This window comes from Mesocricetus auratus, unplaced genomic scaffold (genome assembly GCF_017639785.1).
Source record: "Mesocricetus auratus isolate SY011 unplaced genomic scaffold, BCM_Maur_2.0 Super-Scaffold_100025, whole genome shotgun sequence".
NCBI lineage: Eukaryota > Metazoa > Chordata > Mammalia > Rodentia > Cricetidae > Mesocricetus > Mesocricetus auratus.
In genome coordinates, this window is record NW_024429206.1 from 20,407,491 (window position 1) to 20,435,463 (window position 27,973).

General features: G+C 45.5%; 1 protein-coding gene across 5 annotated transcripts in view; it reads left to right on the top strand.

Annotated features, from left to right (window-relative positions):
- Positions 1–4,444: 4,444 nt before the first annotated feature.
- The window catches only part of Tpst1 (tyrosylprotein sulfotransferase 1), a 63,443-nt gene continuing 39,914 nt past the window's right edge, over positions 4,445–27,973 (top strand). For 2 of the 5 annotated variants that reach the window (XM_040731309.1, XM_040731310.1), the window contains exons 1-2: positions 9,592–9,789; positions 26,904–27,849. In XM_040731309.1, the coding sequence (XP_040587243.1) occupies positions 27,005–27,849 (845 nt within the window). In that variant the 5' untranslated portion in view covers positions 9,592–9,789; positions 26,904–27,004. Of the gene's footprint in view, positions 4,542–9,591; positions 9,790–26,903; positions 27,850–27,973 lie in introns of those variants that run through there. The other 3 variants (XM_040731307.1, XM_040731308.1, XM_040731306.1) reach the window with 3 other exon arrangements.

Genomic DNA, 27,973 nt, shown 5'->3' on the forward strand with positions numbered 1-27,973 from the left:
AGTCAGTCAGGACTGTGGATCAGGATAAGAAGTCAAACATTAACTTGAAGCAGAAACCATGGAGAACTGCTGCTTTCTGGCTTATTCACAGACTTTTTTTTCTCAACTAACAGTCTTATACAGCCCAGGGAATGGTGCTGCCCACAGGGGGCTAGACCCTCCTACATCAATTAACAATCAAGAAGATTCCCTGCAGACTTGCCCACAGATCAACCTGATCTAGGCAATCCTTCAGTTGAGATTCCATTCTCAAGTGACTCTAAGATGTGTGAAATTGACAGCTGAAGATATCTAGAATGCATAGATTTAGGAGGACTCAAATAATAACATGATATTTTTGCTTCTCTTAATATCATGTAAATCCTTCATTCTTTACAAAGATAGCTATGATGTCATAGGCAATGCAATCTCATGGAACTACTGTTATATATGCTGTCTGTCATTGACCCAGAAACTATGCATATATGACCTTACGTATATAAATATGTTGAGATACATATCTTTATTCATTTATTTTTCTACTGACATGTATTCTAGTTCCCTTTATGTTGCTGTGACAAAATATTCTAACCAAAAGCAACTTAAGGGAAGAAAGGGCTTATTTGTTTACACTTCAAGGTCACAGTCCATCACTGAGGGAAGTTAGGGCAGGAACCTGGAGGCAGAGACCATGGAGGAATGCTGCTGGCTGGCTTACACAAAGGCCCATGCTTAACCAGCATTCTTATATAGTTCAGGACCATCTTAATAGGAATAGTGCTGCCCACAGTGGGCTGGAGATAGTTCAGCAGTTAAGAGCACTTAGTGCTCTTCCAGAAGACCTGAGTTTGGGATTCCAACACCCATGTTAGGTGACCCACAACCTGTATGTTTATCTCCATGGTGATCTAGCACCTCTGACTTTCAGGTAGCCTGCACACACACACACACACACACACACACACACACACACACACACACAAATAAATCTTTAGCTGGGTGTGGTGCACACGCCTTTAATGCCAACATGTGAGAGGCTGAGGTAAGTGGATCAATGTGAGTTCCAGGCCAAGCAGGGCTAGGGTGAAACCTTGTTTCTTTCTTGCTCAAAAAAAAAAAAAAGTAAGAAAGACAGGAAGAAAAGAAGGAAGAAAGGAGAGATGAAATGTTACCTTTAGGTTGCAAATGACTCACTTGTTCAATGGCACCCTAGGAAATTAATAGACCTTCTGTCGAGCACACGGTGATTTGACTCATGGCCAAATTGTCCAGGGTTGTGTTTGTATCCTGTGGGCTTCATGCTCACTACCCTCCCCCATTCCACACTGACTATCAGCCCAGGGCCAGGAACCACAGCAAATATTTGCAGGGAGCTGAGCAAACAGGCAGGGGCATGTGGAGGAGGCCATACCAGCCCCAGAAGCCGGTAGCTAACTGAATCGGAGGATTCTGGAAACGATGCTGCACTTCTGTCTCAGGCATATTTACCCGGAGGGGTCATCAGGGACCAGGAGAGGGTGAAGAGGGACTTGTTGGTCTCAGGCCTCATCCTTTCCAACAATACAAACTGGCCCCTGTCCAAAGCATGAAGGCAGAAAGGTAAGCCCCCACTGGGATGCCTGGGGCTTTGTGATGTATACTGAAGGCATAGGAAAGGGTGCCCGATGCCTACACCAGTGAGACACTGCTCGGCGTGTAATCTGTCCCGTGGTTCTAGGCATAGATTTCTGCTCTGGTTACTTTCCATTCCCTGCCCAAACCTGGCACTGGATCTTGGACACCTCGCATCCTGAACACTGGCCAGCTCCACTTTCCTTGAATGGCTGGCAAGCTTAGTAGGGCTGAGCAGGGAATCCTCAGCCGTCAGCCTAGAATATTTCCACAGCCTCAGAGTATATCTCAAGTTATTTGTCACAAACACAAACATGGTGACTTTGGAGACACTTGGCAGACTCGGCCTTCATCAAAGATGTGTATGTCTCAAAGTGAGGCTGACTTGTTTCTACTGAGAAAGGCAGACTACCGTAGCTGGAACAAACAACTTCTCCGCCTTCTCAATGAAGACAGAGGAAAATTGCCCAGAGAAAGAGAGACGAGATCCTAATTCAGGGAAGATATTGTGTGAGAATGTTGCTTGCTAAATAATGGAATCAAATTAATGCTAGACTCCTTACAGTTTTATTTTTCAGATATGGTCTTGCTATGTATCCCAGGCTAGTCCAGGAGTCACAACCCTTCAGTGTCACGGCTGGTGTGCAAGCATGCACCAACATGCCCATTTTAAATTTCTTTCATTTCATCATTATATAAGAGAATGTGCTGTGGCTGGAGAGACAGCTTGGCTGTTAAGAGCAAATACTGCTTCTCTAGAGGACCCAAGTTCAGTTCCCAGCACCCACAATGGGCAGCTTACAACCATTTGTAACTCCAACTCCATAGATCCAACTCTCTTTTATGGTCTCTGTATGTGGGCACAGCAGTCACGTGGCATACACAGACACATACTTGTAAATTAAAAAATAAACATATAGGGGGCTAGAGAGATGGGTCAGAGGAAAGAGTACTAGCTCTTCCAGAGGTCCTGAGTTCAATTCCCAGCAACCATGTGGTAGCTTACAACCATCTGTAATGAGATCTGGTGCCCTCTCTTGGTGTGTAGGCAAAACACTGTATACATAATAAATAAATATTTAAAAGATTCTTTTTTTTTTTCTAGATAGGGCTTCTCTGTGACTTTGGAGGCTGTCCTGGAACTCGCTCTGTAGACCAGGCTGGTCTTGAACTCACATTGATCCGCCCATCTCTGCCTCCCGAGTGCTGGGATTAAAGGCATGCGCCATCACCGCCAGGCTAAAAGATTATTTTAAAAATAAACATAGAGATAAAAAATTTTTTTAAAAGAGTGCTCTTACTGTTAGGTGACATTGGTGATGTATTTGGGGGAAAACCCAAGAATGTGTCTCAAGTTTACTCTTGTATAGATCAGTAGTGGTAATGATGGTGAAGTCTGTCTGTCCATTGTCTCTGCCTGTCATCTGTCTGTCTAGCCATCATCTATCATTTATCCATTTATCTGTCATCTGTAATCTGCCATCCACTATCTTTCTACCATCAGTGTATCTAACCATCATCTGAACTGTCATCCATCATCCTCTATCTATCCATCCATCTATCTATCTATCCATCCATCCATCCATCCATCCATCCATCCATCCATCCATCTATCTACCTACCTACCTACCTACCTACCATCTGTCTACCATCCATCTGCCTTCTCTATTTAGCAAATACAATTATTAAAAACTACTGAACAGGCCGGGTGGTGGTGGTGCACGCCTTTAATCCCAGCACTCGGGAGGCAGAGGCAGGCGGATCTCTGTGAGTTCGAGGCCGGGCTGGACCGACACCCTCAAAAACAATACAGAGAAACCCTGTCTCGTAAAAACAAAAAAAAAAACAAAAAAACAAAAAAACAAAACAAAAAACAAAAAAAAACCTACTGAACTAACAGCTGGTTCTCTGCTGAATCACAAGCATTACAGAGTTTATCTCACTCTCACCATTTGTTTTAATGCTTACTATGTTTTCCAAATAAGGGTTTGGTTGTTCTTTTTCATTTTGTTTTGAAGCAATGTCACACCACGTAGTCCAGGCTAGCCTTGAACTCCCGATCCTCCTTCCTCTTAAACCACTGTGGTCTTTATTTTTTTAAGGGTGTATAAATGTGTATATAGCATTGAACACTCACAAGGTAAGAGAACTGAGTGATTGCATCCTTGTCAAGAGACAATAGACATCACAGCCTGCCATAGCAGCAGTGCTGACCTGTCCTCTCAGCCTCTGAAGGCTGAAGCAGGAGGATCAAGAGTTCAAAGCTAGCTTTGGTTATATAGTAAGTTTGAGGCTAGCCCGGGACACACGAGGCTCTGTCTCAAATGAAATAGAACAAAAGTAAAATCAGGAAAGTCAGGTGTCTTAGTTCACCCCTATAACCCTAATAATCAGGAGGCCAAGGCAGGAGATTTGCCAAAAGTTTCAGGGCTATATAATGAAAAACAACAAACAACAAACAAGAATCCCAAGTAAAACTCAAGGATGCTTGAAGTTTTCAGCCTGAGATTTTGCTCTAGGATTATCCTGGTCTGGCTCGCTGTCCAAGCAGTAAGCATTTCCTGTCTGTGGGGTCTGTAGAGCACGTGGTGGCAGCTCCTGGGGCGTAGGATTTCCCATTGGCTGGTTCTTGCCTGGGCATGTGGCCCTCATTCCCTGGCATGGGTTACTCGCAGTGGTATTTTTGGAAGGTGCAGCGCTCTGTAGCCTTTTGGAAAATGCCTGCTCATAGGCTGGGCTGGCTTGAAGATGCTGATGTGGCTGAAGGGCCTGACAGGGCCAGGGCTCCGGGATCTAGAGGTGGGACAAAGTGAGGGGCATGCTCCTTTTTCTCCTTTTCCTTGAAACCGTATCACTAGTTTCTCTTTGCCTCCACTCAGTCCATCCCACAAGCTTCAAAAGGACGGCGAGGGGTCTTCTGCAGCTCACTGCCTCTTTGATGCTGTCTGCAGGTAAGCAAGCGCTTTCTTGTTCAAATTAGCTAAGGCTCTTGGACCCCTTTATGGAATGCAGATTTAACCTTCAATTCCTACATCACAGATCTTGGTTCTGATACCCTCACCTAGAGTCTCCCTTCGTTTCCCTGGCAGAACCCCACTGCTGTCCCGTTTCTGTCCTGTGTCTCTGGTAGTCCCCATGAATGGCTGCTGAGTGATCATTCATTCATTCATTCTTTCATTCCGTATTCATCCATCCATCCACCCACTCACCATCCAAGCGGTGGCAGGTCAGAATGGAGGGTTGGACAGACAGCCACCTTTTGTCACATCATTTCTGTGTCCTTCACAGCTCTCTTTGTGCCTGTGGTACTACTCATGGCCATGTCTGTATAGACCTCTGAGAAAAACTCTGTACATTCCCCTCCCTCCAAAACCTAACCTGCCTTTCCATTGCCATTTCCACTTCCTTTGCCATAACCTTCCCATTCCTAGATTCTCAGGGGCTCAGTTTTTCCCGTCTGGGCTCCCGCCTCCCCCAGTGCCCCACCCTACCATTCTTCTGCCAGGCCAGATCCTGGCATGACGACGTACTAACAGTGAACCTGTCAGTTTTTAGGTTTGCTTTGTTTAGGTTTGTTTTCAGTACTGGGGATTGAACTCAGGCATCGAGTGAGCTGGACAAAGCCTGGACTGCTGAAGCCTGTCACCGGGTGATCCTAGGCAAGAATTGTCCCATTGAGACACACCCCCAGTCTTTTACTGTAGGGTTCTAGGCACTTCTCACTGGCTCCTTCTAGGAAGAGCTTTCTGCCTGAGTGATGCCCCCAGGCCCTTATGGAGCTCAAGGAAAACTCTCTGTGGCTTTTATTTTTGAGGAAGGAGCTCATCAAGTTACCCAGACTAGCTTTGAAGTGACATTATAACCCCAGGCTGGCCTTCAATTTTCAGTCCTCATGCTTAGCCTCTGGAGTAGCTGGGATTACAGGACTGTGCCCCTGGGCTTTGGCATTTTCGTCTCTTTCAAAAGCAATGCCAATTACCAAGCAGTGAGTGCCTGAGGTCTGTGGTGCCTTTTCCTCTCTCCTCAAACGTCAAAGGTTTGTGTCCAGCATGGAGACTTCCTTCCCAGAGGTAACACCAATGTAGCAAGAAGTCCTTAATCTCAGCAAGACCTTCTCTGGACCAGTCTCTGAGGAAGAAGATGCACAGTTACTTGCCCAAATTGAACAGGGTTCTGAGTCCACGTTCGGGTACCAGGGAGCCCCTCTTCTCTCTTCTGAGACTGTAGGCACTGCCTGGGCTATTCCCCCAAATAGACAGGAGCTATACTTTTTGAGCTGCTTGCTGTTCAAAAGCACCTGTAGCCTTGTAGTCTCTGGTGAGATTTTATGAGTCTGTCCTGATCACCACGAAGAGATAAGGCTGGAGCAGGAAACTAGAGACACAGGCGGAATGAAGAAAGTATTTAGGGCTTCAGCTTTTTTTAAGTGTGTGTGTTTGTGTGTGATTTGTACTCACGAGTGCTCATAGTCTGGAAGTGTGTTGGATCCCTTGGAGCTGGAGTTTACAGGCTGTCGTGAGCTGTTCAACATGGGTGCTGGGAATTGAACTCAGGGCCTCTGTAGGAATAGAATGCACTCTTTTTTTTTGTTTGTTTCGTTTTGTTTTTCTAGACAGGGTTTCTCTGTATAAAAACTCTGGCTTGTCCTGGCCTTAAGCTCACCGAGATCTAACTGCTGCTGCCTCCTGAGTGCTGGGATTAAGGACATATGTCACCACCCAGCACTTCTTTTTTTCTTTTTTGGTATACTCTTTTTTAAAAAAAACTATTTATTTATTTATTTGTAATTTATGTACATTGATGTTTCACCTGCATGTATGTCTGTATGAGGGTGTCAGATTCCCTGGAACAGGAGTTACAGACAGCTGTGAGCTGCCATGGGGGTGTTGGGAATTGAATCGGGGTCCTCTGGAAGATCAACCAGTGCTCTTAAATACTGAGTCATCTCTCCAGTCTAAGAATATTTATATTCAGGATAAGTCTTGGTTGATTCAGCTACTTAAGAAGCTGAGGTAGGGACTGGAGAGATGGCTCAGAGGTTAGGAGCACTGACTGCTCTTCCAGGGGTCCTGAGTTCAATTCCCAGCAACCACATGGTGACTCACAACCATCTGTAATGAGATCTGGTGTCTTCTTCTGGCTTGCAGGCACACATGCAAACAGAACACTGTATACATAATAAATAAATAAATCTTTAAAAAAAATAGCAAAAGCTTGGCTGCATGGGTGACTGGGTGACTGGCTGGCTAAGAGCACTGGCTGCTTTTGCCGAGGACTGGAGATTGGTTGCCCTCTTCTGACCTCCTTGGGCATCAGACACTCACCGTGCACATACTTATAGACAAAACTCTCATATCCATAAAATAAAATAAATCTTAAAAAAGAAAAAAAAGAAGCTGAGGCAGAAGGATCACACATTCAAGGCCAAACTGGGAGAGTTTTAGATTTTAATACATTTCTATAATTTATTTCTGTGCATGCGGGTGCTTCTCTCTGTGTGTGTGTGAATGCACGTGTGGATGCCTGTCAGATCCTCTGGGGTTGGAGCTACAGGTGGTCGTGAGTCACCTGACATGGGTGCTGGGAAACAAACTCAGGTCCTTGGCAAGGGCAGTGGCAATCTGTATCATTGAAGCAACTTGTTTTTGAGTCAGGGTCTCCTAGAGGTGCTTCAAACTTGCCTGTGTAGCTAAGGCTAGCCTTAAATTTTTTTTTTTTTTTTTTTTTGGTTTTTCGAGACAGGGTTTCTCTGTATTGTTTTGGAGGCTGTCCTGGAACTCACTCTGTAGACAAGGCTGGCCTCGAACTCACAGAGATCCGCCTGCCTCTGCCTCCCGAGTGCTGGGATTAAAGGCGTGCACCACCAACGCCCGGCTTTTTTTTTTTTTTTAATGTATTTATTATATATACAGTGTTCTGCCTGCATGTACACCTGCAGGCCAGAAGAGGGCGCCAGATCTCGTTACAGATGGTTGTGAGCCACCATGTGGTTGCTGGGAACTGAACTCAGGACCTCTGGAAGAGCAGCCAGTGCTCTTAACCTCTGAGCCACCTCTCCAGCCCCTTAAATATTGACTCTCCTTTCTCCACCCCCAAGTGTAGGGAGCTTATGAGTATGGGTATGAGCCACAGAGCCCCATTGTGAGGCTTTCTTTTCTTTTTTCTTTTTCTTTTTTAAGACAAGGACTCTCTATGTAGCCTGGAACTCCATATAGTCCTGACTGCTGATTCTTTTTTTTTTTTTTTTTTTTTTTTTTTTTGATTTTATGAGACAGGGTTTCTCTGTATTGTTTTGGAGGTTGTCCTGGAACTCACTCTGTAGACCAGCCTGGTCTCAAACTCACAGAGATCCGCCTGCCTCTGCCTCCTGAGTGCTGGGATTAAAGGCGTGCGCCACCACCGCCTGGCTGCTGACTGCTGATTCTTCTGCCTTAGCCTCCCCAGCTTCCCAATTTCAGGGAAGTACAATATCCATCTTCAGTTTTTCTCTTTTTTTGGGTGGGGTATGATAAATGACGTTCCCATGAACATTCACGGAGCCCTCTTTTAGTCTTCTTGGCAGATTTCTAAGTCTGGACGCTTTTCCCAGGATGATGACAGGAATTTTGGACTTGGCTTCTAGGTCCTTGAGCCCATGCTATTTCCCATCCATGTCGGTAGAGTTGAAATTATGGCTTTGGTAAGACCTGTCGTGGATGTGCATGCGGATTATAAATGGGAACGACTGGCTTTCAGTTCCGAGGTTTCTGCTCTCTCTTCTCCCTCTCCTTTCTCTTTCCGCTTTCCACAGTGTCCTTCTTCCCTGTAGTGATTTGCTCATCCCCTTCTATTCGTCTGCGTGTTTATTTATAGCTCAGACTGGCCTCAAACTCAGTATGTGACAAGGATGACCCTGAACTCCATGTCCTCCTTTCTCTGCCTCCTAAGTTGTGGGGTGATAGGTACCCAGCACCATCTCTAGTTTCTATGAAGCTGGAGATGGGACTCAGGACCTACTGCACACAGGGCAAGCATTCTAGCACCTGAGTTCCATGCCCAACCTCCCTCTTTGAAAAATTTAAGCTCTGAGACAGATCTTGCTGTGCAGCCCAGGCTGGTCTTTAACACCGCCCTGCCTTGGCCTCTCAAGTCTTGGGATAGTAGGTGTGCACCACTTTGTCTGGCTTCTGGGCAGGAGGAAAAGCGAGGTTTAGATACGATCTTGTTCTGTAATATACATCTTTGCCTGGAACTCACTTTGTATACCAGACTGGGTCCAAATTCCTGGCAATCCTCCTGCCTCAGCCTTCTGAGATATTACGGAGTGAGTCATCACACCTCCTGTCATTTATTACGTTTTATTTTTTTTTCCCAGACAGGATCTCCTGCTGTTCAGGATGACCTCAAACTCCCTGTGTAGCCGAGGATAACCTCGAAAATTTGATCCTCTTGCTTTTATGGCCTCAGTATTGGGATTAGAGGCATGCACCACCATTGCCAGGGTATGCAATGTTGAGGACAGAACCCAAGGCTTCATTCTAGGCAAGCGCTCTACCCACTGCGCTCCATCCTCGGCCCTCATTTATACTTTTCTGTTGGGTAGAATATTGTGCCTGACTCGTGTGTCAAGCAATGACCAGGCAGGGACGTGGCGGGGTCTTCCTAGGAACTCTTTTGTTTGTCCCTGCCTGGGTCTCAGGGATGAAGGGCCTTCTTGGACATCCAGTGAGGGCTCCAGGCCCTGTCCTGGCTTCCCTCCAGTTAGGCCACTGGCTCTGTTGCTCTAGCAACAAACTACCCCGGCAGGTAGCGGCAGGGGAGGCCCCCTCCGGCGAGTTGGCCAAAAGCTGGGCCCCGATGTCAGACCCCACCCCTCAGCGCCTGCCCCACCGGCTATTTCCCAAGCCCCGCCTTCCCCCGGAACCGACAAATCAGAGAGGCAGACACATCGCGCGGCCGGGCTCGGAGCAGCCAATGGCGGCGTGCGTGAGATCCTGCGGCCACGCGGCGGCGGGCGGCGGGCGCTGAGGCGGCGACCGCGGCCAGTCGCTGCTGAGGCGGCCGTGGGTGCGCTTCTCGGCGGGGCCGGGCAGGGCCGACGCCTGGCGGTGAGGAAGCGCTCCCTGGGCGGGCGCCATGGCCACCAGTTAGGGCGGCGGGAGAAAAGGCCGAAGCCCAAGATGCCGGAGCGACGGCACGGCTGCGCCTCCGCTATCGTAGGTAAGCGGCGCCGCACTCCGGGCGCCGAGCCCCGGACGCCTCCATCCTTCATCCCGCCTGCCCCTTCCCCCATCGCCCCGGCCGGCGGGTGTCAGGTCGTGTCCCGCTCTTTTCGCCCGCCGCCGCCGCCGCGTCTGCCCAGCAGGCTTCCCGACTCTCCACTCACCGTTCCCGCCTCACCTGCGCACACTCACTCGCATCCCTAGCCCGATGGGGACCGTCATCCCGTTTTTTTGAGGACCCCTCCTCCTTTTTATGAGACATCTCATTTTGTAGCCCAGGCTGGCCCTGGACTCAGTGAGCACCCCTCCTTGGCTTCGCACTCGACACATGGCGCTGCCCACATTGTCTTTGAATTTATTGTGCAGTGTAGGCTGGCTTCAAACTTTGTAGCTCAGGCTGACCTCGGCATCACCATGTAGCCCAGGCTGGCCTCAAGCTCATCATGTAGATCAGGCTGATGGCAGTCTTCGTACCTCCACCTTCTGAGTCCTGAGGTGACAAGCATTGAGCCACCGCGAGCCCCCTTTCCACGTCAGTTGCCGGCTCTCCTTCATGGGGTAGTTCATACCCTTTTACTCTGAAACGCTTTATTCCTCTCCTCTGCTCAACTCTTCTGACTTTAGCCAACCTCCAGCTCTTGCCGTTTCTTCCTCTTGACCCTTCAGACCTTCCCCACGATCCCGATGCTAGTTCCTTTTTCTTTGTTTTGATTTTCATATGCATACCTGTTTTGTCTGCGTGTGTGTTTGTGTGTGCACCATGTGTGTGCTTAGTGCCTCAGGAGGCCAGAAGAGGGCGTTTGGGTGCCTGGGAGTTGGAGTTGCAGATGGTCGTGAGGCTCCATGTGGGACTGGGGATTGAACTCCCTTCCTCTGCAGGGGACAAGCACATGGCTCAGGGAGTTAAGGCTCTTGCTGCCAAACCTGACTACCCAAGAGTTAGATCCTCAGGGCCGGAAACATGGTAGGAGGAGACCTGGCTTCTTCAAGTTGGCCTTTGACCTCCACAGGAGCTGCCCAAGCCCTAATATAAATAAATGATGTAAAATAGTTCTAAAGATAAGTATCCTAATTTGTTCTTGGGTTGGCTGTACCCATAATGTGTAAAGTGCTCATTGATGGTCACTCACACAGTAGGTCTAGCACATGGAAGTAGTTCCAGCTTTGCTTAGAGTACTTGAAGATCTTTTGACTCCCTCCCCCTCCCCTCTCCTTCTCTCTCTCTCCTTCTCTCTCTCTCTCTGGATATGAAGCCCTCTTCTGGACTCTGGGGCACCTGCACTGACATGCATGTGCTCACACACATGCACAAAATTGAAAATAAAATAAATCTTTAAAAATACATATCAGAATCATTTCCTTTTTCCTTGCTTTGGGTCTGTCATGTCTCCTATTGTGACTTCAGGTCTTTTTCTCTCTTTACTGACAGTGTTGACTCAGGCATTCATTGTGCTCCAAAATGGATGTGATCTACCTTGTGGGTGCTGGGAATTGAACCTGGGTTGTCTGAAAGAACAGCAAGTGTTTTTGTTTGTTTTTTTGGTTTTTCAAGACAGGGTTTCACTGTGACTTTGGAGGCTGTCTTAGAACTAGCTCTTGTATACCAGGCTGGCCTCAAACTCACAGAGATCCGCCTGCCTCTGCCTCCCAAGTGCTGGGATTAAAGGCATGTGCCACCACCACCTGGCTGCAGCAAATGTTCTTAACCACTGAGCCATCTCTCCAGGTCTCCCAAACTGAAATTTTTAAAAGATTTTATTTTATGAATATGAATGCTCTGCATGGATGCCTGCATGCCAGAAGAGGGCACCAGATCTCATTACAGATGTTTGTGAGCCACCATGTGTGTGCTGGGAATTGAACTCAGGACCTCTGGAAGAGCAGTAAGTGCTCTTAACCTCTGAGCCATCTCTCCAGCCCCAAAGTGTATTTTTAAAAAAGTTTATTTAAGTCGGGCATTGGTGGTGCTGTAGGAATATTGCGATTACAGGCACACACTACTGTGTCTGACTTTATATGGGTTCTGGGGATGCGAGCTAAGGTCCCCATGCTTGTGTGCAAGCACTTTACCACTGACTCATTTCCCTAGCCATCACTCCCCCCACCCCTTTTTTTATGAGGTAGAATCTCACTTTTTTTATTTTTTCAAGACAGAGTTTCTCTGTATTGTTTTGGAGGCTGTCCTGGAACTCGCTCTGTAGACCAGGCTGGCCTCAAACTCACAGCAATCTACCTGCCTCTGCCTCCCCAGTGCTGGAATTAAAGGTGGGAGCCACCAACACCCAGCCTGAGTGTGTAGGTTTGTACACGTGAGTGTAATGCCTGTTAAGGCCAGAAGAGGTCGTCAGATCCCCTGGAGCTGGAGTTACAGGTGGCTGTGAGCCGCTGTATGTGCTGGTGGTTAACCTTGGTCCTCTCTGCAAGCACAGCAAGCGCTGAGCCTTCTCTCTAGCTTGGAGAATCCGTTTTGAAAAAAAGAGTCTTCTAATGCTGGTAGTGTTGTGGAAGATCAGTTAGACAGAGACAAGAGTGGCTTCAAGGACTCTAGGTGCAGATGGCGAGGCCAGTGAACCTGAGGGGGTAGATTTGAGGACAGAGAGTTTTGGAGACTTGGGTATCAAATTCAGGGTCTTCTGTGTGCTAAGCAAGCATGCTGCCCCTAGTCTGAGTTACATCACAAGTCCTAAGAGCACTTCTCCATTTCTGACTTTGGTAACTGTCCAAATGGTGTTTCAATTCATCCTGTTATGCTACAAAAGGAACCGGTTTTGAAGGGAAAAGATCGACCTAGTGCTGTATCTGCTTGACGAGAGTCGGCCTTCTTTCTTTCTTGCATAAGCAGTTCCTGGATATTTGTAAGCCTTTGGTGAACTTTCAGAGTCCTGAGAAAGCTGATTGCAACCATTTTGTCAGTATTCCTGTACTTCCATGAAGAGTCCCTACTCCACCATCCTGGCAATGTGTGTGTGTGTGTGTGTGTGTGTGTGTGTGTGTGTGTGTGTGTGTGTGTGTGTGTGTGTGTGTGGACACTCCTTTTGTGTATCAGCAGTGTACCAGAGTCGGTGCCTTAGTCCACATTTCCTGTTTGTACAGAACATCAGGCCAAGCAGCGCTGAGAGCCATTCTCATGGCATCTGGGGGCTTCTAAGCTCTGTGAAAGTGTCACTCCCTAAATCTCTAGTCTTGATTGCTCTGTTTGTGCTTGCCACTGCCTGAAGCAGTGGCATTAGGTCGTTGTCTCTGATTATTTTTAACAAATGCTTTGGGGATATGGCCATTCATATGAGGGAGCTCTGATTCCATTCAAACCAAGGCAAGTCCTAAGAATGGAGCTTTTCAGCATGCTCTGGACAGGGTAAGAGCGGCCGCTCTTTGAGGGCGCTGCTTCGTTTTGAGTTGCAGTTCTGGTCTGCCCCGGTCAGTAGCTGTTGGTATTCATGAGATGTTTGTGAGGATGTTGGTTTTAAGGTTTCTTCAGAGCTGGGGGAAGACAGTGAGGTAAGGTACAGAGCTACAGAGCTCATTGCTTGTCAGAGTCGGCTTCTTTCTTGTATAAACATTCCTCGGATTTTTGTAAGCCTGTGGTGAACTTTCAGAGTCCCGAGAAAGCTGGGCTTGACCATTTTGTCAGTGTTCCTTACTTCCATGAAGAGCAGACTTTAGAAGTCCCTTCTCCACCATGCTGGGAGTGCTTCCTCCTGCCTCTCCAAGGTTAGGGGATCTGAATCTGATGCCCTGTTATGGCCTCTAAGGGCACTGCACATACTTGGTGCACATGCACGCACACATACACACATATACACTGAAGAATTCTTTTTCAGAAAGGAAAAATTATACTGATTATAAAAACAGATAAGCCCGGATAGATGGCTCAGGGGTCATGTGCCCACGCTGCTTGTCTTAGTCACTGTTCTATTGCTGTGAAGAGACACTATGCCCAAGACAGCTCTTATAAAAGAAAGCATTTAAGTAGGGGCTTGTGTACAGTTCCAGAGGTTTGATACATTATATCATGGCAGGAAGATGGCAGCATGCAAGCAGCTGATAGAGTAATTGCTAGAAGCTACATCATGATCTGTAGGCAGAAATTTTGAAATTTCAAAGCCCATCCCCAATGGCATACTTCCTCCAACAAGGCCATACCCTAATCCTTTTAATCCTTTCACATAGTGCCTTTAGGGGCCATTCTTTTTTTTTTTTTTTGGTTTTACGGGACAGGGTTTCTCTGTATTGTTTTGGAGGCTGTCGGTCCAGCCCGGCCTTGAACTCATAGAGATCCGCCTGCCTCTGCCTCCCGAGTGCGGTGATTAAAGGCGTGCGCCGCCACCGCCCGGCTTTGGGGGCCATTCTTATTCAAACCACCACACTGCTCTTGCAGAGGACCTGGTTTGTTTTCTAGCACTCACATCAGGCAGGTCACAAACTGCCTGCAGCTTTTTTAAAATTAATTTTATTTATTCTTATTACATATAGTGTTGTGTTTGCATATGCACCTGCATGCCAAAAGGGGGCACCAGACCTCATCATAGATGATTGTGAGCCACCATGTGGATGCTGGGAATTGAACTCAGCAGCCAGTGCTCTTAACCTCTGAGCCCCTACCTGTAACTTTACATTTAAGCAATTTGATACTCTCTTCTGGCTTCTGAAAGCACTTGTGCATATGAGGTACGCATAAACTCATTCAGGAACATAAATGTGCATTAAAAAATCGTAGCTGGGTGTGGTGGTGCTGAGGCAGGTGGATCTCTGTGAGTTCAAGGCCAGCTAGGTCTATATAGGAGTTGTAGGTCAGCCATGGTTACATTGTAAAACCTTCAGAGATGCTTTAGGTTGGCACAGGCAGCACTGGGTGAGAGAGAAGGGGAGGCCAGAGCTGGTGGTGAGAGAATTTAAAGAGGCCAAGTGACAGATGAAGCCTGGGGTTGGATCCACTTTAGTTATGGATTGTTTTCCGAGAGGAACTGGCCACTGAAGGTTTTAAGCAGGGGGATGTTTAGTGTATTTGCACATCGGGATAGTGAATGAGCTGAGTGAAGAAAATTGAAGCTCAGGCAAGAGGCTGTGGATAAATGGTTTTTATTTATTTATTTGTTTGTTTTTGGTTTTTACGAGACAGGGTTTCTCTGTATTGTTTTGGAGACTGTCGGTCCAGCCCAGCCTGGAACTCACCGAGATCCACCTGCCTCTGCCTCCCGAGTGCGGTGATTAAAGGCGTGCGCCACCACCACCCGGCGATAAATGGTTTTTATTTTTGTGTGTGCACACATGCTGCAGTGCAAATGTATAAAAGTCAAAGGACAACTAGAGGGAGTTGCTTCTCTCCTTCCTTGGGATTGAATTCAGGTTGACAGGTTTGGGGCCAGGTGTCTTTACCTACTGAGCTGTCTTGCTGGTGCTGCCATGAATTCTATAGTTACTTTGTTGATTAAAAAATAAGGCCAGGCAGTGGTTGAACATGCTTTTATTCCAGCACTTAGGAGGCAGAGGTAGGTGGATCTCTGAGTTCAACAGTCTCTTCTGGCCTCCATGGGCACCAAGGCATAAGTGGCACACAGACACGCTCATACACATAAAATAAAAATAATAAAACCTTTTGAGGATCATGTTTACAATTGCAGAACATTTTCATTGCTTTCGGATTACTTTGTTTCTGTTTACTTGTAGTTCTTTGTTTTACTTTTTGATTATTTTGTTGAATATTTGGTTTGTTTCGGGGGACTTTGTAGGTGTTTCAAGAAGATTTAGGAAATGACACTTTACTCGTTATTTACCTGCGGGTTCCTGGTTTTATCCTTACCCACTGTTGACATATCCACAGCATACTGGATGATGATGGGTTTTCGTGAAGATCGCAGTCTTCTGGAGTAAACTAACCACAGCACAGTGGTCTGTCTGAGTGGACACAAGATGTTTTCACCCAGTAGTTTGAGGTTGCAGAAGGGGAAGTGGTTCATTTGGGGCTGGAGGATGGGAAAAGAGCACCAGGAGAAGACGTCCCTGAGAGATGTGTAGAGGAAAAGGGGCAGCGCATGAGGCGAGCTCAGGCAGCTGTGGACAAGCTGGAGCTGGTGTGAGTGGTCCTGAGGGCAGGCTCCATGGCCCCAGTCCTGCTTGGGCGGTGAAGGTGGGGCACAAGGGCCTGTCTGTGTGGAGCCCTGGAAGCTCCTCTTTGAAAAGGAGAACTTTGTAAGTGTGCTCCGTTTCCTCTGTTCCCTCGTCCTTCCTTTCATAATTTCCACTCTGATGACTGCGAAAGAGTTTACCATTGCTCTTGTTTTGTGGATTAGAAAACCGTGACTCAGTGCTTTATCTAATGCCAGGTGACTAAGAAGCCTGATTCAGACAGAGCTCAGCTCTCCTGTCTCTGGTAACCAGATGGCTGATAGACTAACTTAGTGCCCTATTCTCATCTCCTTTTCCTTGTCTGGGCTAATACTAAGATTTATGGGGTTGATAGAAAGGCAGAGGCTTGAGTGAGTAACTGGATGGAAATAAAAAGTTGGGTCAAATTTCCTCTGTGTTTATGAGTGCTGTTTGCCATGGGTTACAGCTGATTGTAAAGATGAGCTTGAAGAATCCAGAAGAGGACTATGTCAGCAAAATCACCTGTGTGTGCATGTGTATGGTGTGCTTGTGGAGCTCAGAAGACAACTTTCCGGAGTAGATTCCTTCACTTTTACATTGGTTCTGGAGACAGAACTCAGGTCTCAGGCTTGCGTCACTGGGAGGCAAGGACCTTTACCCACTCCACTGAACCATTTTGCTGGCTGCGTTTTAGCTTCTGTTGGCAAATGTCCTATGCATCCGAAAATGGCTTGTTATATTGAGCCCTCAGTGATGCTTGCTGAGTTTCAGCCAGTCAGCTCACTAGTCTTTTGTTAGATGTTCTCCACCCACCTGCCCTCCAGTGTTCTTTTTGTTTTACCAAGACAGTTTCTCTGTGTAGCCCTGGCTGTCCTGGAACTCACTCTGCAGACCAGATCCTACTGAGTCTGCCTCCCGAGTGCTGGGGTTAAAGTTGTGCGCCACCAGCGCCGGACCCCTCCAGTGTTCTTAACACAACTGCCAAGCATTATTTCATTTTAACTTGAACTTTGAAAAGTGCTGGAGCCTTTTGCTTGTGCACCCCCGCTCCGAAGTGTACCCTGGATGTTAGGGGCAGTTGTTAATGCCGGGCCAGCTCTCTTTTCTCCTGGCCATGGGCTTGAGGTTTGCTGCCTCCAGTCAGGTCCCTCCCTGAGTTCTTTGTCTAGGCCTCCTGAGCTCTCCTCCTCCCACATTAGCTTATCTGTTGGTGTCACCCTTGTTCACATTGTGGTTAGGCAGCCATGCTGCTGCGACTTCAGGGGTGTAGCTTCTCTTGCATTTCTAGGAGGGGAAACCTCACAGCGCATTTGTGTCCCTCTGCTCTTGCAGGGTTACTGCTCCATCTTCTACACTTGTCCTTTGGGCCTTAGCTTTAGGAATTGTGTTGAAGATTTGTTTATTTTCATGTCATCAGATGGGTGTTTTGCCTGCATGTATGTCTGTGTATCATGTGACTGCCTGGTGCCCACTAAAGCTAGAAGAGGAGGGGGGTCAGTTCCCCTGGAACTGTAGTTACAGAGAGTTATGAGCTGCCATGTTCTGGGACTTGAACCCAGGTCCTCCGGAAGAGTAGTTAATGTTTTTAACGGCTGAGCCACACATTCATTCCGCTCCCCACCCCCATCAACAAAACTGCTACAGAATCCATAGCAGGGTCAGCAAGATGGGTCAGTGGAGATACTTGACCCCAAGCCTGTCAGCCCTCAAGTTGTCCTCTGACTTCTCCACATGCCCAGCGTGCATTTGAAGTTTATTGACTTATTATATGTGTGTGTATATCTGAGATGGGTGGGCTTGTGCCACGGCGTACATATGGAGGTCGCAGGGGTTGGTTCTCTCTTATTTAATGTGAGTTTGGAGGACTGTGTCATCAGATTAGGCATCGAGCACCTTTATTCATGAATCACCTTGCTGTCCAGCCATTAGTGGTTTTTTTTTTTGTTTTTGTTTTTAGTATGTATACAGTCTGCCTGCATGCCAGATCTCATTATAGATGATTGTGAGCTGCCATGTGGTTGCTGGGAATTGAACTCAGGACCTCTGGAAGTTCAGCCAATGCTCTTAACTGCTGAGCCATGTCTCCAGCCCCCATTACTGGTTTTAGTTTTTCATTTTATTTATTTATTTGAGTTCATTTATTTATTTATTTGAGATAGGTTCTCACTAAATAGCTGTGACTGGCCTGGAGCTTGCTGTAAGGCCTCAAACCTACAGAAAAACACCTGCCTTGGCCCCCCCAAGTGCGTTGATGAAAGGTGTGCACCACCACATCTGGCAGTGCTGTTTATTATTATTTATTTATTCTATGAGTTTGGGTGTTTTTGTCTATTTCTACGTCTGTGCACCAAAGGCATGCAGTGCCCATAGAGGCCAGAAGAGGAGTTGAATCCCCGGAGACTGGAGTTACAGACAGTTGGGAGCCACCATGTAGGTGCTGGGAATCAAATCTGGTTTTCCTGGAAGAACAGCCAGTGCTCTGAGTCATCTATCTTTCCAGCTCAATGCTGAATTACTTTGGAATTTTTGCAGAGTTTTTGCAAAGGGTAAAATGCTTACCTAGCATGTGAAGCCTTTTATTTGATCTCCAACATGTACATCAACAATGAAAGAGGAAGAAAGGGAAAGAGAGAAATTATGACACTGAGTCTAGAAACTCTCTGGTCTTTCTAAGAGACAGGGCACGCTGCAGTGGAGCAGTCCTGTTAATAGTGTTTTAAGGTTTGCTTTTGCAGGGTGTCAGTTCTTTTTCTTTCTCTTGAAGCTAAAATTGACACTAAGCATTCCAGGGTTCTATTCTGGTCTACTTAGCTCTGCAAAGGCCCCAGCTGAGAAAATACTGCTACTGCTTTTTTGAAAAGGCATGATGCAGCATTTGAGGTCCTGGGAAGAGGTTTCTCTCTCTCTCTCTCTCTCTCTCTCTCTCTCTCTCTCTCTCTCTCTCTCTCTCTCTCTCTCTGTCTCTCTGTGTCTCTCTCTCTGTGTCTCTCTCTCTGTCTCTCTCTCTTCTCTCTCCTCTCTCTCTGTCTCTGTCTCTCTCTCCTCTCTCTTCTCTCTCTTCTCTCCTCTCTCTCTCTTTCTCCCTCCCTCCCTCCCTCCTTCCCTCCCTCCCTCTCCAGAGACATCCATGTATGTACACTTGCATGTATACAGTAGGATGTGTAAGGAAAACAGTCAGGTTAGCCTTTACTGTTCTTTTTCTTTTCTTTTTTGAAAAGCCTTTCAGAATTTCATATACATATATATAGTATTTACATATGAAATATATAATTATAATATAGTCATATATATATATAATCTTTTATCATACCTCCCATGATCCTTTCTTAGTTCCTTCTCCCACTGAACCCCTTCTTCCCAACATGCCTTACTTCCCTACTTCCATGTCCTTTTAAAAAAGATTTATTTTTATTATTTTAATTATGTGTATGGGGCAGGCAGTGTGTGGTCATGAATGCAAGTACCCATAGAGGTCAGAGATGTTAAGATTGCCCATGCAACAGGGGTTACAGTTAGTTGTCAGCTGTCTGATGTGGGTTCTGGGAATTGAACTCAGGTCCTCAGAAAAAAAACAGTATGTTTGTGCTCTTTTTGTTTGTTTGTTTTGTTTTTTGAGACAAGGGTTTCTCTGTGTAACAGCTCTAGCTGTCCTGAAACTCTGTAGACCAGGCTGGCCTCGAACTCACAGAGATCAGCCTGTCTCTGCCTCCTGAGTTCTGAGATTAAAGGCGTGTGTCACCACCACCTGCCCAACCAGTATGTGCTTTTAACCACTGAGTCTCCAGTCCCTGCCATGTCAGTGTGTGTGTGTGTGTGTGTGTGTGTGTGTGTGTGTGTGTGTGTGTGTGTGTATGTGTGTGGACTCAGTGGTGTCTGCACTTTATTGAGGCATGGTTGTCTTCTGTGCCTGCTGTGGGGGAGGTGGAGTATAGACAGTCCTTGGGATTTAGGGATTGAACATCTTTTGGAGTAAGTACCATATGTAAGATAAAATGCTAAAGGACTTTTGAAGATTTGGTCAGACCTAAACAAGTGTTGAGGAGAGCATACTGCCTGAGCCTCAGCTTGTTCATCTGTGAAGTGGGGTGACCTAGAGGCCCTTGTAGCAGGCTCAGTGTGGACCTGTGGTCTTCCAGTTTGAGAAACATCCAAAGAGGAAGTCAAGCTTCATAAGTTAGTGAAAATAAGGAGAACGGTTTATGCTAAAGCCAAAGATCCCTTCTTGAATTTTTAGTATTTTTGTCTGGCCAATGTGTCCTAGTGATCCTTCTGCCTTTAACTGAATTAGGGGCTTCCAGTTGGTGATGGGTCGATGGCCTTTTAAGTATGCAGAAGTCACAAATAGGGTCAGAAAGATCTATGTTCTGAAAGTATATTGGAGAAACTGTTGGCACATATCAGTATGCTCAGAACTGGTAGTTGAGATGTTGTAGTGGAAAATTGGTAGTGGTATAAGATACTATAGACATCAGCCATGCTGACCTTTTTTTTTTTTTTTTTTTTTTTTGAGCTAGAATTTCTAGCTCAGGTTGGCTCTGAACTCCATATATAGTTAAGGATGACCTTGAAGCTAAGGGTGACTTTGAATTGCTCATCTTCTTGCTCCAGCCTTCTAAGTACTGGGATAGAAGCCATGCCCATCTTGTTAAATTGTTTTTTCTTTTTGATTTTTGAGACAGGGTTTCTCTATAGCCCTAGCTGTCCTGGAACTCTCTTTGTAGACCAGACTGGCCTTTAAACTCAGAACTCTATTTGACTCTGCTTCTGAGTACTGGGATTAAAGGCATGTGAAACCAGGGCCAGCTAAGCTTGTTAATTTTTTTTGATTTTTACGAGACAGGGTTTCTCTGTATTGTTTTGGAGGCTATCGGTCCAGCCCGGCCTTGAACTCACAGAGATCCACCTGCCTCTGCCTCCCGAGTGCTGGGACTAAAGGCGTGTGCCACCACCGCCCGGCTAATTTTTGGTAAGCATATAATTTTTATTTTAGAGGGGTAGCTAGTTGTTTGTTTTTGTTTTACAACTGAGTTTTTTTTTCCTCATGGGAATATAAGCCAAGGCCTTATGCATGCTGAGCAAATACTACCACTGAGTCACAGTCCCGCTGCCCTTAGTTGGCTTTCACTTTGCTGCTAAGGAAATTTCAAAAGATGTTGCGTCATCTGTCACCTATTGGATCCTGACAGTTGTCAAAAGTTAGCAAGTTAAATGTAGTTCAATGGGGATCAGAGTGGAGATTGGGTGAGGGACTTGGGGGAGGGGCGGGGGAGGAGGGGAGGGAATTGACATGTGAAGAAAGTTTGTTTCTAACTTAAATAAAAAAGGAAAAAAAAATGTAGTTCAAAATATGAATAGTGAAAGGTTTTATCCAAAAGGCTTGCTGGTTCAGAATAATTATTTATAATCTCACTTCTCTGCTCTCCTGCGGTATGCCTGTAAAACCGTAAAACATAGGGAATGTGTTGGAAAGCCATTCCTGTGACAATCCAAAGATAAAGCAATGGCTGTTAAAGCCCCTAAAATTACCTCTGCTCTGTGACACTGAGCTGAGTGTGCTTTGTCCAGATTTCAATTATTTTGGAGATTTCTTTGAAGAGCTTTTTTCAGAGGATCATTTCTCTGTCAATATCAGTAAAATTTATCATTCCCTTCATTTATTGCCGCCTAACCCATGCCACTAAGTACTGTTTGATCAGAAACATTATGTAGTTATTGGAAAATTTAGGGCTGTGACCTCCTGACCTAAATCTTGTTTTCCATGAAAAGTGTTAACGTGTTTCCTCAGATTTCCCTTCACTAAAACGGAAAAACAAAACAAAACAAAACAAAAAAAATAAAAAACAAACAAACAAACAAACAAAAAAACCCCAGGAGCTTAGCTTGAGAGAAGGCTCAGCAGCTCTGCTCTTGCATAAGTTCCATTCTGTTCCTGCACCCATGTCAGGCAGCTCTCACAGCTTCCTGCAACTCTAGTTCCAGAGGATCTAACACTCTCATCTAGACACACGTGTGAGCCCCTCCAAAAAAATTAATAGTAAAAATAATGTTTGAAAAAGAAGAATCAAGCTGGGCAGTGGTGATGCACACATTAAATTTCATTAAAGAAAAACCAAAAGGAAAAAAACCTTACTGACCTTTTTTGTCTACACAGTCCTGTGACTTTTGTTTGTTTAAATCGGGGTTTCCCATCTGCAAGGCTGGTTTTTAACTCTTGATCTTCCTGCCTCCACCTCCTAAGTGCAGGGATTACAGGCATGTGCCTCTGTCCTGGATTTATGTGGTGCTGGGGATGGATCCTAGGACTTCATGCATACTAGGCAAGCACTCTCTCAGGTTTTGTCTGTCCAATGCATGTGTTGGTGCACGTGTTGGGAGGCCAAACGACTACCTCCAGTGTCATTCCTCTGGTGCTGTCCACCTTTTGTTGGCCAAGCAGGTTAGACAGACTGACCAGAACTGTTTCTACCTCCCTGCTTTTTAAACTTATGTGCATGTGTGTGCACGTGTGCACCTGTATATACAAACAAGTGTATATAGAAGTAAAAAAAAAAATGGAAGTCAATTCTCTGCTTCTACTGTGGGTTCAAGGAATTGAATTCAGGTTGTCAGGTTTGTACGACAGAGGCTTTTATCTGTTTAGACACACACACCCCACACATACCACACACACACACACACACACACACACACACTCCCCCCACGCCTTAACATGGGTTCTGAGGATGGAAATGTGGTGGTATTGCTTTCAAGGCAAGCATTTTGCCCATTGAAATATCTCCTTGGCATTCCATCTTTAAAAGGTTTCCCTTGAATGCCCACCCTGTCATGGCACACAAATCCTGGGTCCAGCCTCTTGCTATTTCCAAATAAACTCATTGCTCTGGGCAGTCTGTCTTTCTGTTAGTCATTTTAGGTTGACACCATTCTAATAGCTTTGTAATTCTGAAACTTCAAAGTGTGAGTCTTCCAATTTTATTCTTTGTCAAGGTTGTTTGGCTAGAATGAAATTTTATAAGCCTAAATTTGATCAGTGACTCCTTGCTTAAAATCACATTTAATTATTATTTTTTGCTTTTGTTTTTTGTTTGTTTGTTTGTTTGTTTTTCGAGACAGGGTTTCTCTGTATTGCTTTGGAGCCTGTCCTGGAACTCACTGTGTAGACCAGGCTGGCTTCAAACTCACTACATGTAATTATCTTGTACAATTTCCCATCCCTTACTCATACTGTAAGGTGTGGAGTCCAGCCCCTGCCTGGTTTCATCTCTTCTTCACTTGCCCTCTTGCTCCTGACCTTGTAACTACACTGGCCTTTCCTTCTTGACAGCGTTCAAATGCCTTCTCCACGTGGGCCTTAGAGCTTGGTATGTCCTTCCCTTCACCTGCCTCGCTCCTACTCATTCTTCAAATCCTAGCCCAAGTGCCACCTATTTATTTATTTTTATCTAGAAGCAATTTTATTTTACATATCAATCCCCTCCTAACCCATCCCCAGCCCCAAGTGCCACTTTATTTTTTGTTTGTTTGTTTGTTTGTTTGTTTGTTTGTTTTCGAGACAAGGTTTCTCTGTAGCTTTGGAGGCTGTCCCGGAACTAGCTCTTGTAGACCAGGCTGGTCTCTAACTCACAGAGATCCACCTGCCTCTGCCTCCCGAGTGCTGGGATTAAAGGCATGCGCCACCAACGCCCGGCCCCAAGTACCACTTTAAAAGAAAGACTGATTTAGTAATTAATGTACTTGCCTAGCAAGCACAAGGATGTAAATTTGACCCCCTAGAACCCATGTAAAAACCACTAAGCATGGCGGTGCATGCTTGTAATCCCAGTGCTGGGGAGGAGGAAGACAGGTGTTGAGTGGAGACATCTGGCACCAACTGGTTATTTGGTCCTTTGGTTCTTGGATTTTGTTTTTGCTTTTTTAATGTGCATTTGATGTTTGACCTGTGTGTCTGTGTGAGGGAGTCGGATCCACTTGACTTAAACAGATAGTTGTGATCCGCCGAGTGGGTGCCGGGAATTGAATCCTGGGTCTCTGGAAGAGCAACCAGCGCTCTTATCCACTGAGCCAACTCTCCAGCCCCCTCTTATATTCTTTTGATTTGATGTCCTGCTGAATTATTTCCTGCATGTTTAAAGTTGTCACGCTGTTGTCATTTCTGTGAAGCACACCCTCAGCTCTATAGACTGTCCCCTCCTCTTCTGGTTTGGGAAGCACCCCCCCCCCATAATATAGTTCTAATGTCATCAACCAGAATGTTACTTTTCCAGGGGTGTGTCTTACTCTGTTTTCTGTTACTTGGTCTTCTTGCCATTGTTTTTTCTACCCTTGCACTCCCTTTTAAATTAAACCCTAGGTAATATCTTAAGTGTGCCTTCTATATAATGGATGCCATTTTGTATTAAGACTCTTTAATGCTGTATTACTACCAGTTATCTTAATTGATGTTTTTTATTTGTAGTCTTTTTTTAAAAATTAAGTCAACCTTTTCATCTCAACCTATTCTTCAGGATTCTTGAATGAAGTTCTGTGCAGTGCCTGACAGAATAGTATGTGCTCAGCTATATCAAAATGGATTAATATATGAATAAGCAAAAACCAGATCTTGGTTGGTATAGCTCATTGAGACTATTAAAACATATTTTAGTCGTGTATTCATTTTTAGAAAACATCTGTGTTGAGGTGTGATCTGTATGTCTTAATACTCACCCACTGTTAGAGTACAATTCAGTGATTTTAGTAGATTTATACTTGTGCAACTGTGGCAGCAGGCCAGTCAGGAAATTTTCATCTGTAGAAAGTCCCCTATGGCCTGTTGGCAGTTAAATTCTTGCTTCTTCAATCTGTTCTCCCTCTGTAAGCTTGTCCATATGGATAGACTGTATATGTGTGTGTGGTTGTTACTTTTTAGGTAGTTAAATGGCAGCTGCGATATATACTTATGAATGACTTGAAAGTATACCTGTACTTGTGTAAAGTATATGTGTTCTTATAATTGTTTTCTAAGCATAGTGTCTAGGGTTAGCCTCTCTCTGTCTGTGTAGTTCAGGGTCCAGAAGTCAGCTAGTGTTTGAATAGTGCTTGGCTTAGACACCTGAGCCATTGAGCTCTTAGACTAGTACATCTGGCTTTGAGCAGGGGAGCTGTCAAATCCAGGCTGTTTACATCTACTTCTTCCCTTTGCGTTCCCTTCCTTCCCTTCCCATTCTCTTTTTCCTTTTCCCCTTGTCCTTTAATTTTTTTCAGGCAGGATATACCACTAGTCCAGCCTGACCTAGAACTCAGTTATATAGCCCAGGCTAGCAGTAACCAGCTTTTACAGTGTTCAGTTGTAAATGTTCTTAGGTTGTTTTACTCCTTTGATTTCCAGAGCACTGAGAGACCCAATTGTTAATTAAGCTTTATAATTGGTTGGGGGGAGAGGGGAGGATTGGCTGCATTGTCACTGGGCCAGAGCTGGAAGTCCTGACTCTCAGAATATAGTCTTCTTCTCTTCCTCCTCCTCCTCCTCTTCTTCTTCTTCTTCTTTTTTTTTTTTTTTTTTTTTTTTTGGTTTTACGAGACAGGGTTTCTCTGTATTGTTTTGGAGGCTGTCAGTCCAGCCCGGCCTTGAACTCACAGAGATCCGCCTGCCTCTGCCTCCCGAGTGCTGGGACTAAAGGCATGCACCACCACCGCCCGGCTCCTCCTCTTCTTCTAAGATTTACTTTTTTTTTTTTTTAAAGATTTATTTATTTATTATGTAGACATTGCTCTGCCTGCAGGTATGCTTGCACACCGGAAGAGGGCACCAGATCTCATTACAGATGGTTGTGAGCCACCATGTGGTTGCTGGGAATTGAACTCAGGACCTTTGGAAGAATAAGCAGTGCTCTTAACCTCTGAGCCATCTCTCCAGCTCCCCTAAGATTTACTTTTTAAAGATTTTTATTTCATGTGTGTGGGTGTTTTGTCGGCATGTATGCATGTGTATCACATGTGTTCCTGGTACCCATGGAAGCTGGGAGAGGACATAAGATCTTCTGAAACAGGAGTTACACATGATTTTTAGCCCCCATACGGGTGCTGAGAATTGAATCCAGGTCCTCTACAAGAGCAGCCAGTGCTGAGTCATGTCCCCAGCCCCTTAGAATGTAGTTTTTCTCAAGCATATTCAATCATTTATCCATGTAGACTTTTATTTTTACTGCTTTAGTTAGCATCCTGCTGGGAAATGGAGCCAGTAGGGTGTGTTTAGAAGACCCATGCACACACACACACACACACACAGATCTGGGAGTGGGGAGGATGGGACAGTTAGAAGTCTGATTTTTAAGGAACTGGCTTAGTGATTGTGGGGCTGCAAGTTGAAATCCCTAGGGCAGTTAGGCACATTTGAGTTGTACTCTGTACTCCTGCTTAGGTAATTTGTCTTTGTAATAGAATTAAGCTTTATAATTGGTGTGACTCTGTGTGTGTGTGTGTGTGTGTGTGTGTGTGTGTGATAATTTGAATACAAATCAACATTAGGTTGGATTCCAACATTTAATGAATACATGTTGGAATGTATTAAATATTTGCTAAATTTGCTATTAAAAATAGTTATCTTTTTCTGTTGTGAATCAAGTGCATAGCTTCAGATTTATTAAATCATAAAAAGCTGTTTCAGATTATAAGCATTTTTAATTTGTTTGTTTGTTTCAGGGGGTGGGGCTCTCTTCTGGCGGTTGTCCCTGGGTCTTCATGCTAGGCACGCACTAAGCTGTGTTCCAGCACTCTTTTATTTTGAGACAGGATCTTAGGAAGTTGCCCACTCTGTCCTCTAATGTACTCTGTAATGTAGACTGGCTTTAACCCCGTCCCCTTTCCTCAGCCTCCTGAGTAGCTGGGTTACAGGCCTGCACCACTGCGCTTCTCCTGCTGGTTTTTCTTCCCATTCGGGGATCTTAGGTAGTGAAGCATCCAGATTGCTCCTGTTGCTTTCTGGCTAAAACATTGCTGACTGGTTTGTAAACAGTCATAATGTGATGGTAATCTTTGTTTTTCTACCAGATGCTGACCATCTTTCTGTAGTAGAATCTCCATGGCCTGAACGTTTCTTGACAATAATTTTGAACAAAATATATGTTTAAAAAGAAGATAACCACATCAAGATGGTGGGAAAGCTGAAACAGAACTTACTTTTGGCATGTCTGGTGATTAGTTCTGTGACAGTGTTTTACCTGGGCCAGCATGCCATGGAGTGCCACCACCGGATAGAGGAACGTAGCCAGCCAGCTAGACTGGAGAACCCCAAGACTACTGTGCGAACAAGCCTGGACATCAAAGCCAACAAAACCTTCACCTATCACAAAGATATGCCTTTAATATTTATCGGAGGTGTGCCTCGAAGTGGAACTACACTTATGAGGGCTATGCTGGATGCCCATCCTGACATCCGCTGTGGAGAGGAAACCAGGGTCATCCCTCGGATCCTTGCGCTGAAGCAGATGTGGTCCCGGTCCAGTAAAGAGAAGATCCGTCTGGATGAGGCTGGTGTCACTGATGACGTGCTGGATTCTGCCATGCAAGCCTTCCTTCTGGAGGTCATTGTTAAACATGGGGAGCCAGCACCTTATTTATGTAACAAAGATCCTTTTGCCCTGAAATCCTTGACTTACCTTGCTAGGTTATTCCCCAACGCCAAATTTCTTCTGATGGTCCGAGATGGTCGGGCATCAGTACATTCAATGATTTCTCGAAAAGTTACCATAGCTGGATTTGACCTGAACAGCTACAGGGACTGTTTGACCAAGTGGAATCGGGCCATAGAAACCATGTACAACCAATGTGTGGAGGTTGGTTATAAAAAATGCATGTTGGTTCACTATGAACAGCTTGTTTTACACCCTGAACGGTGGATGAGAACACTCTTAAAGTTCCTCCATATTCCATGGAACCATTCAGTTTTGCACCATGAAGAAATGATCGGAAAAGCTGGGGGAGTGTCTCTGTCAAAGTGAGTAAACACAGTGTCTCTTCTTTTTTAGCCCTGTATTGATAAAGATACAGAAGTGTGCCACTTACGTTGGCTCAGGCCAGCACTCGGGAGGCAGAGGTGAGCTTCTGTGAGTTCAAGGCCC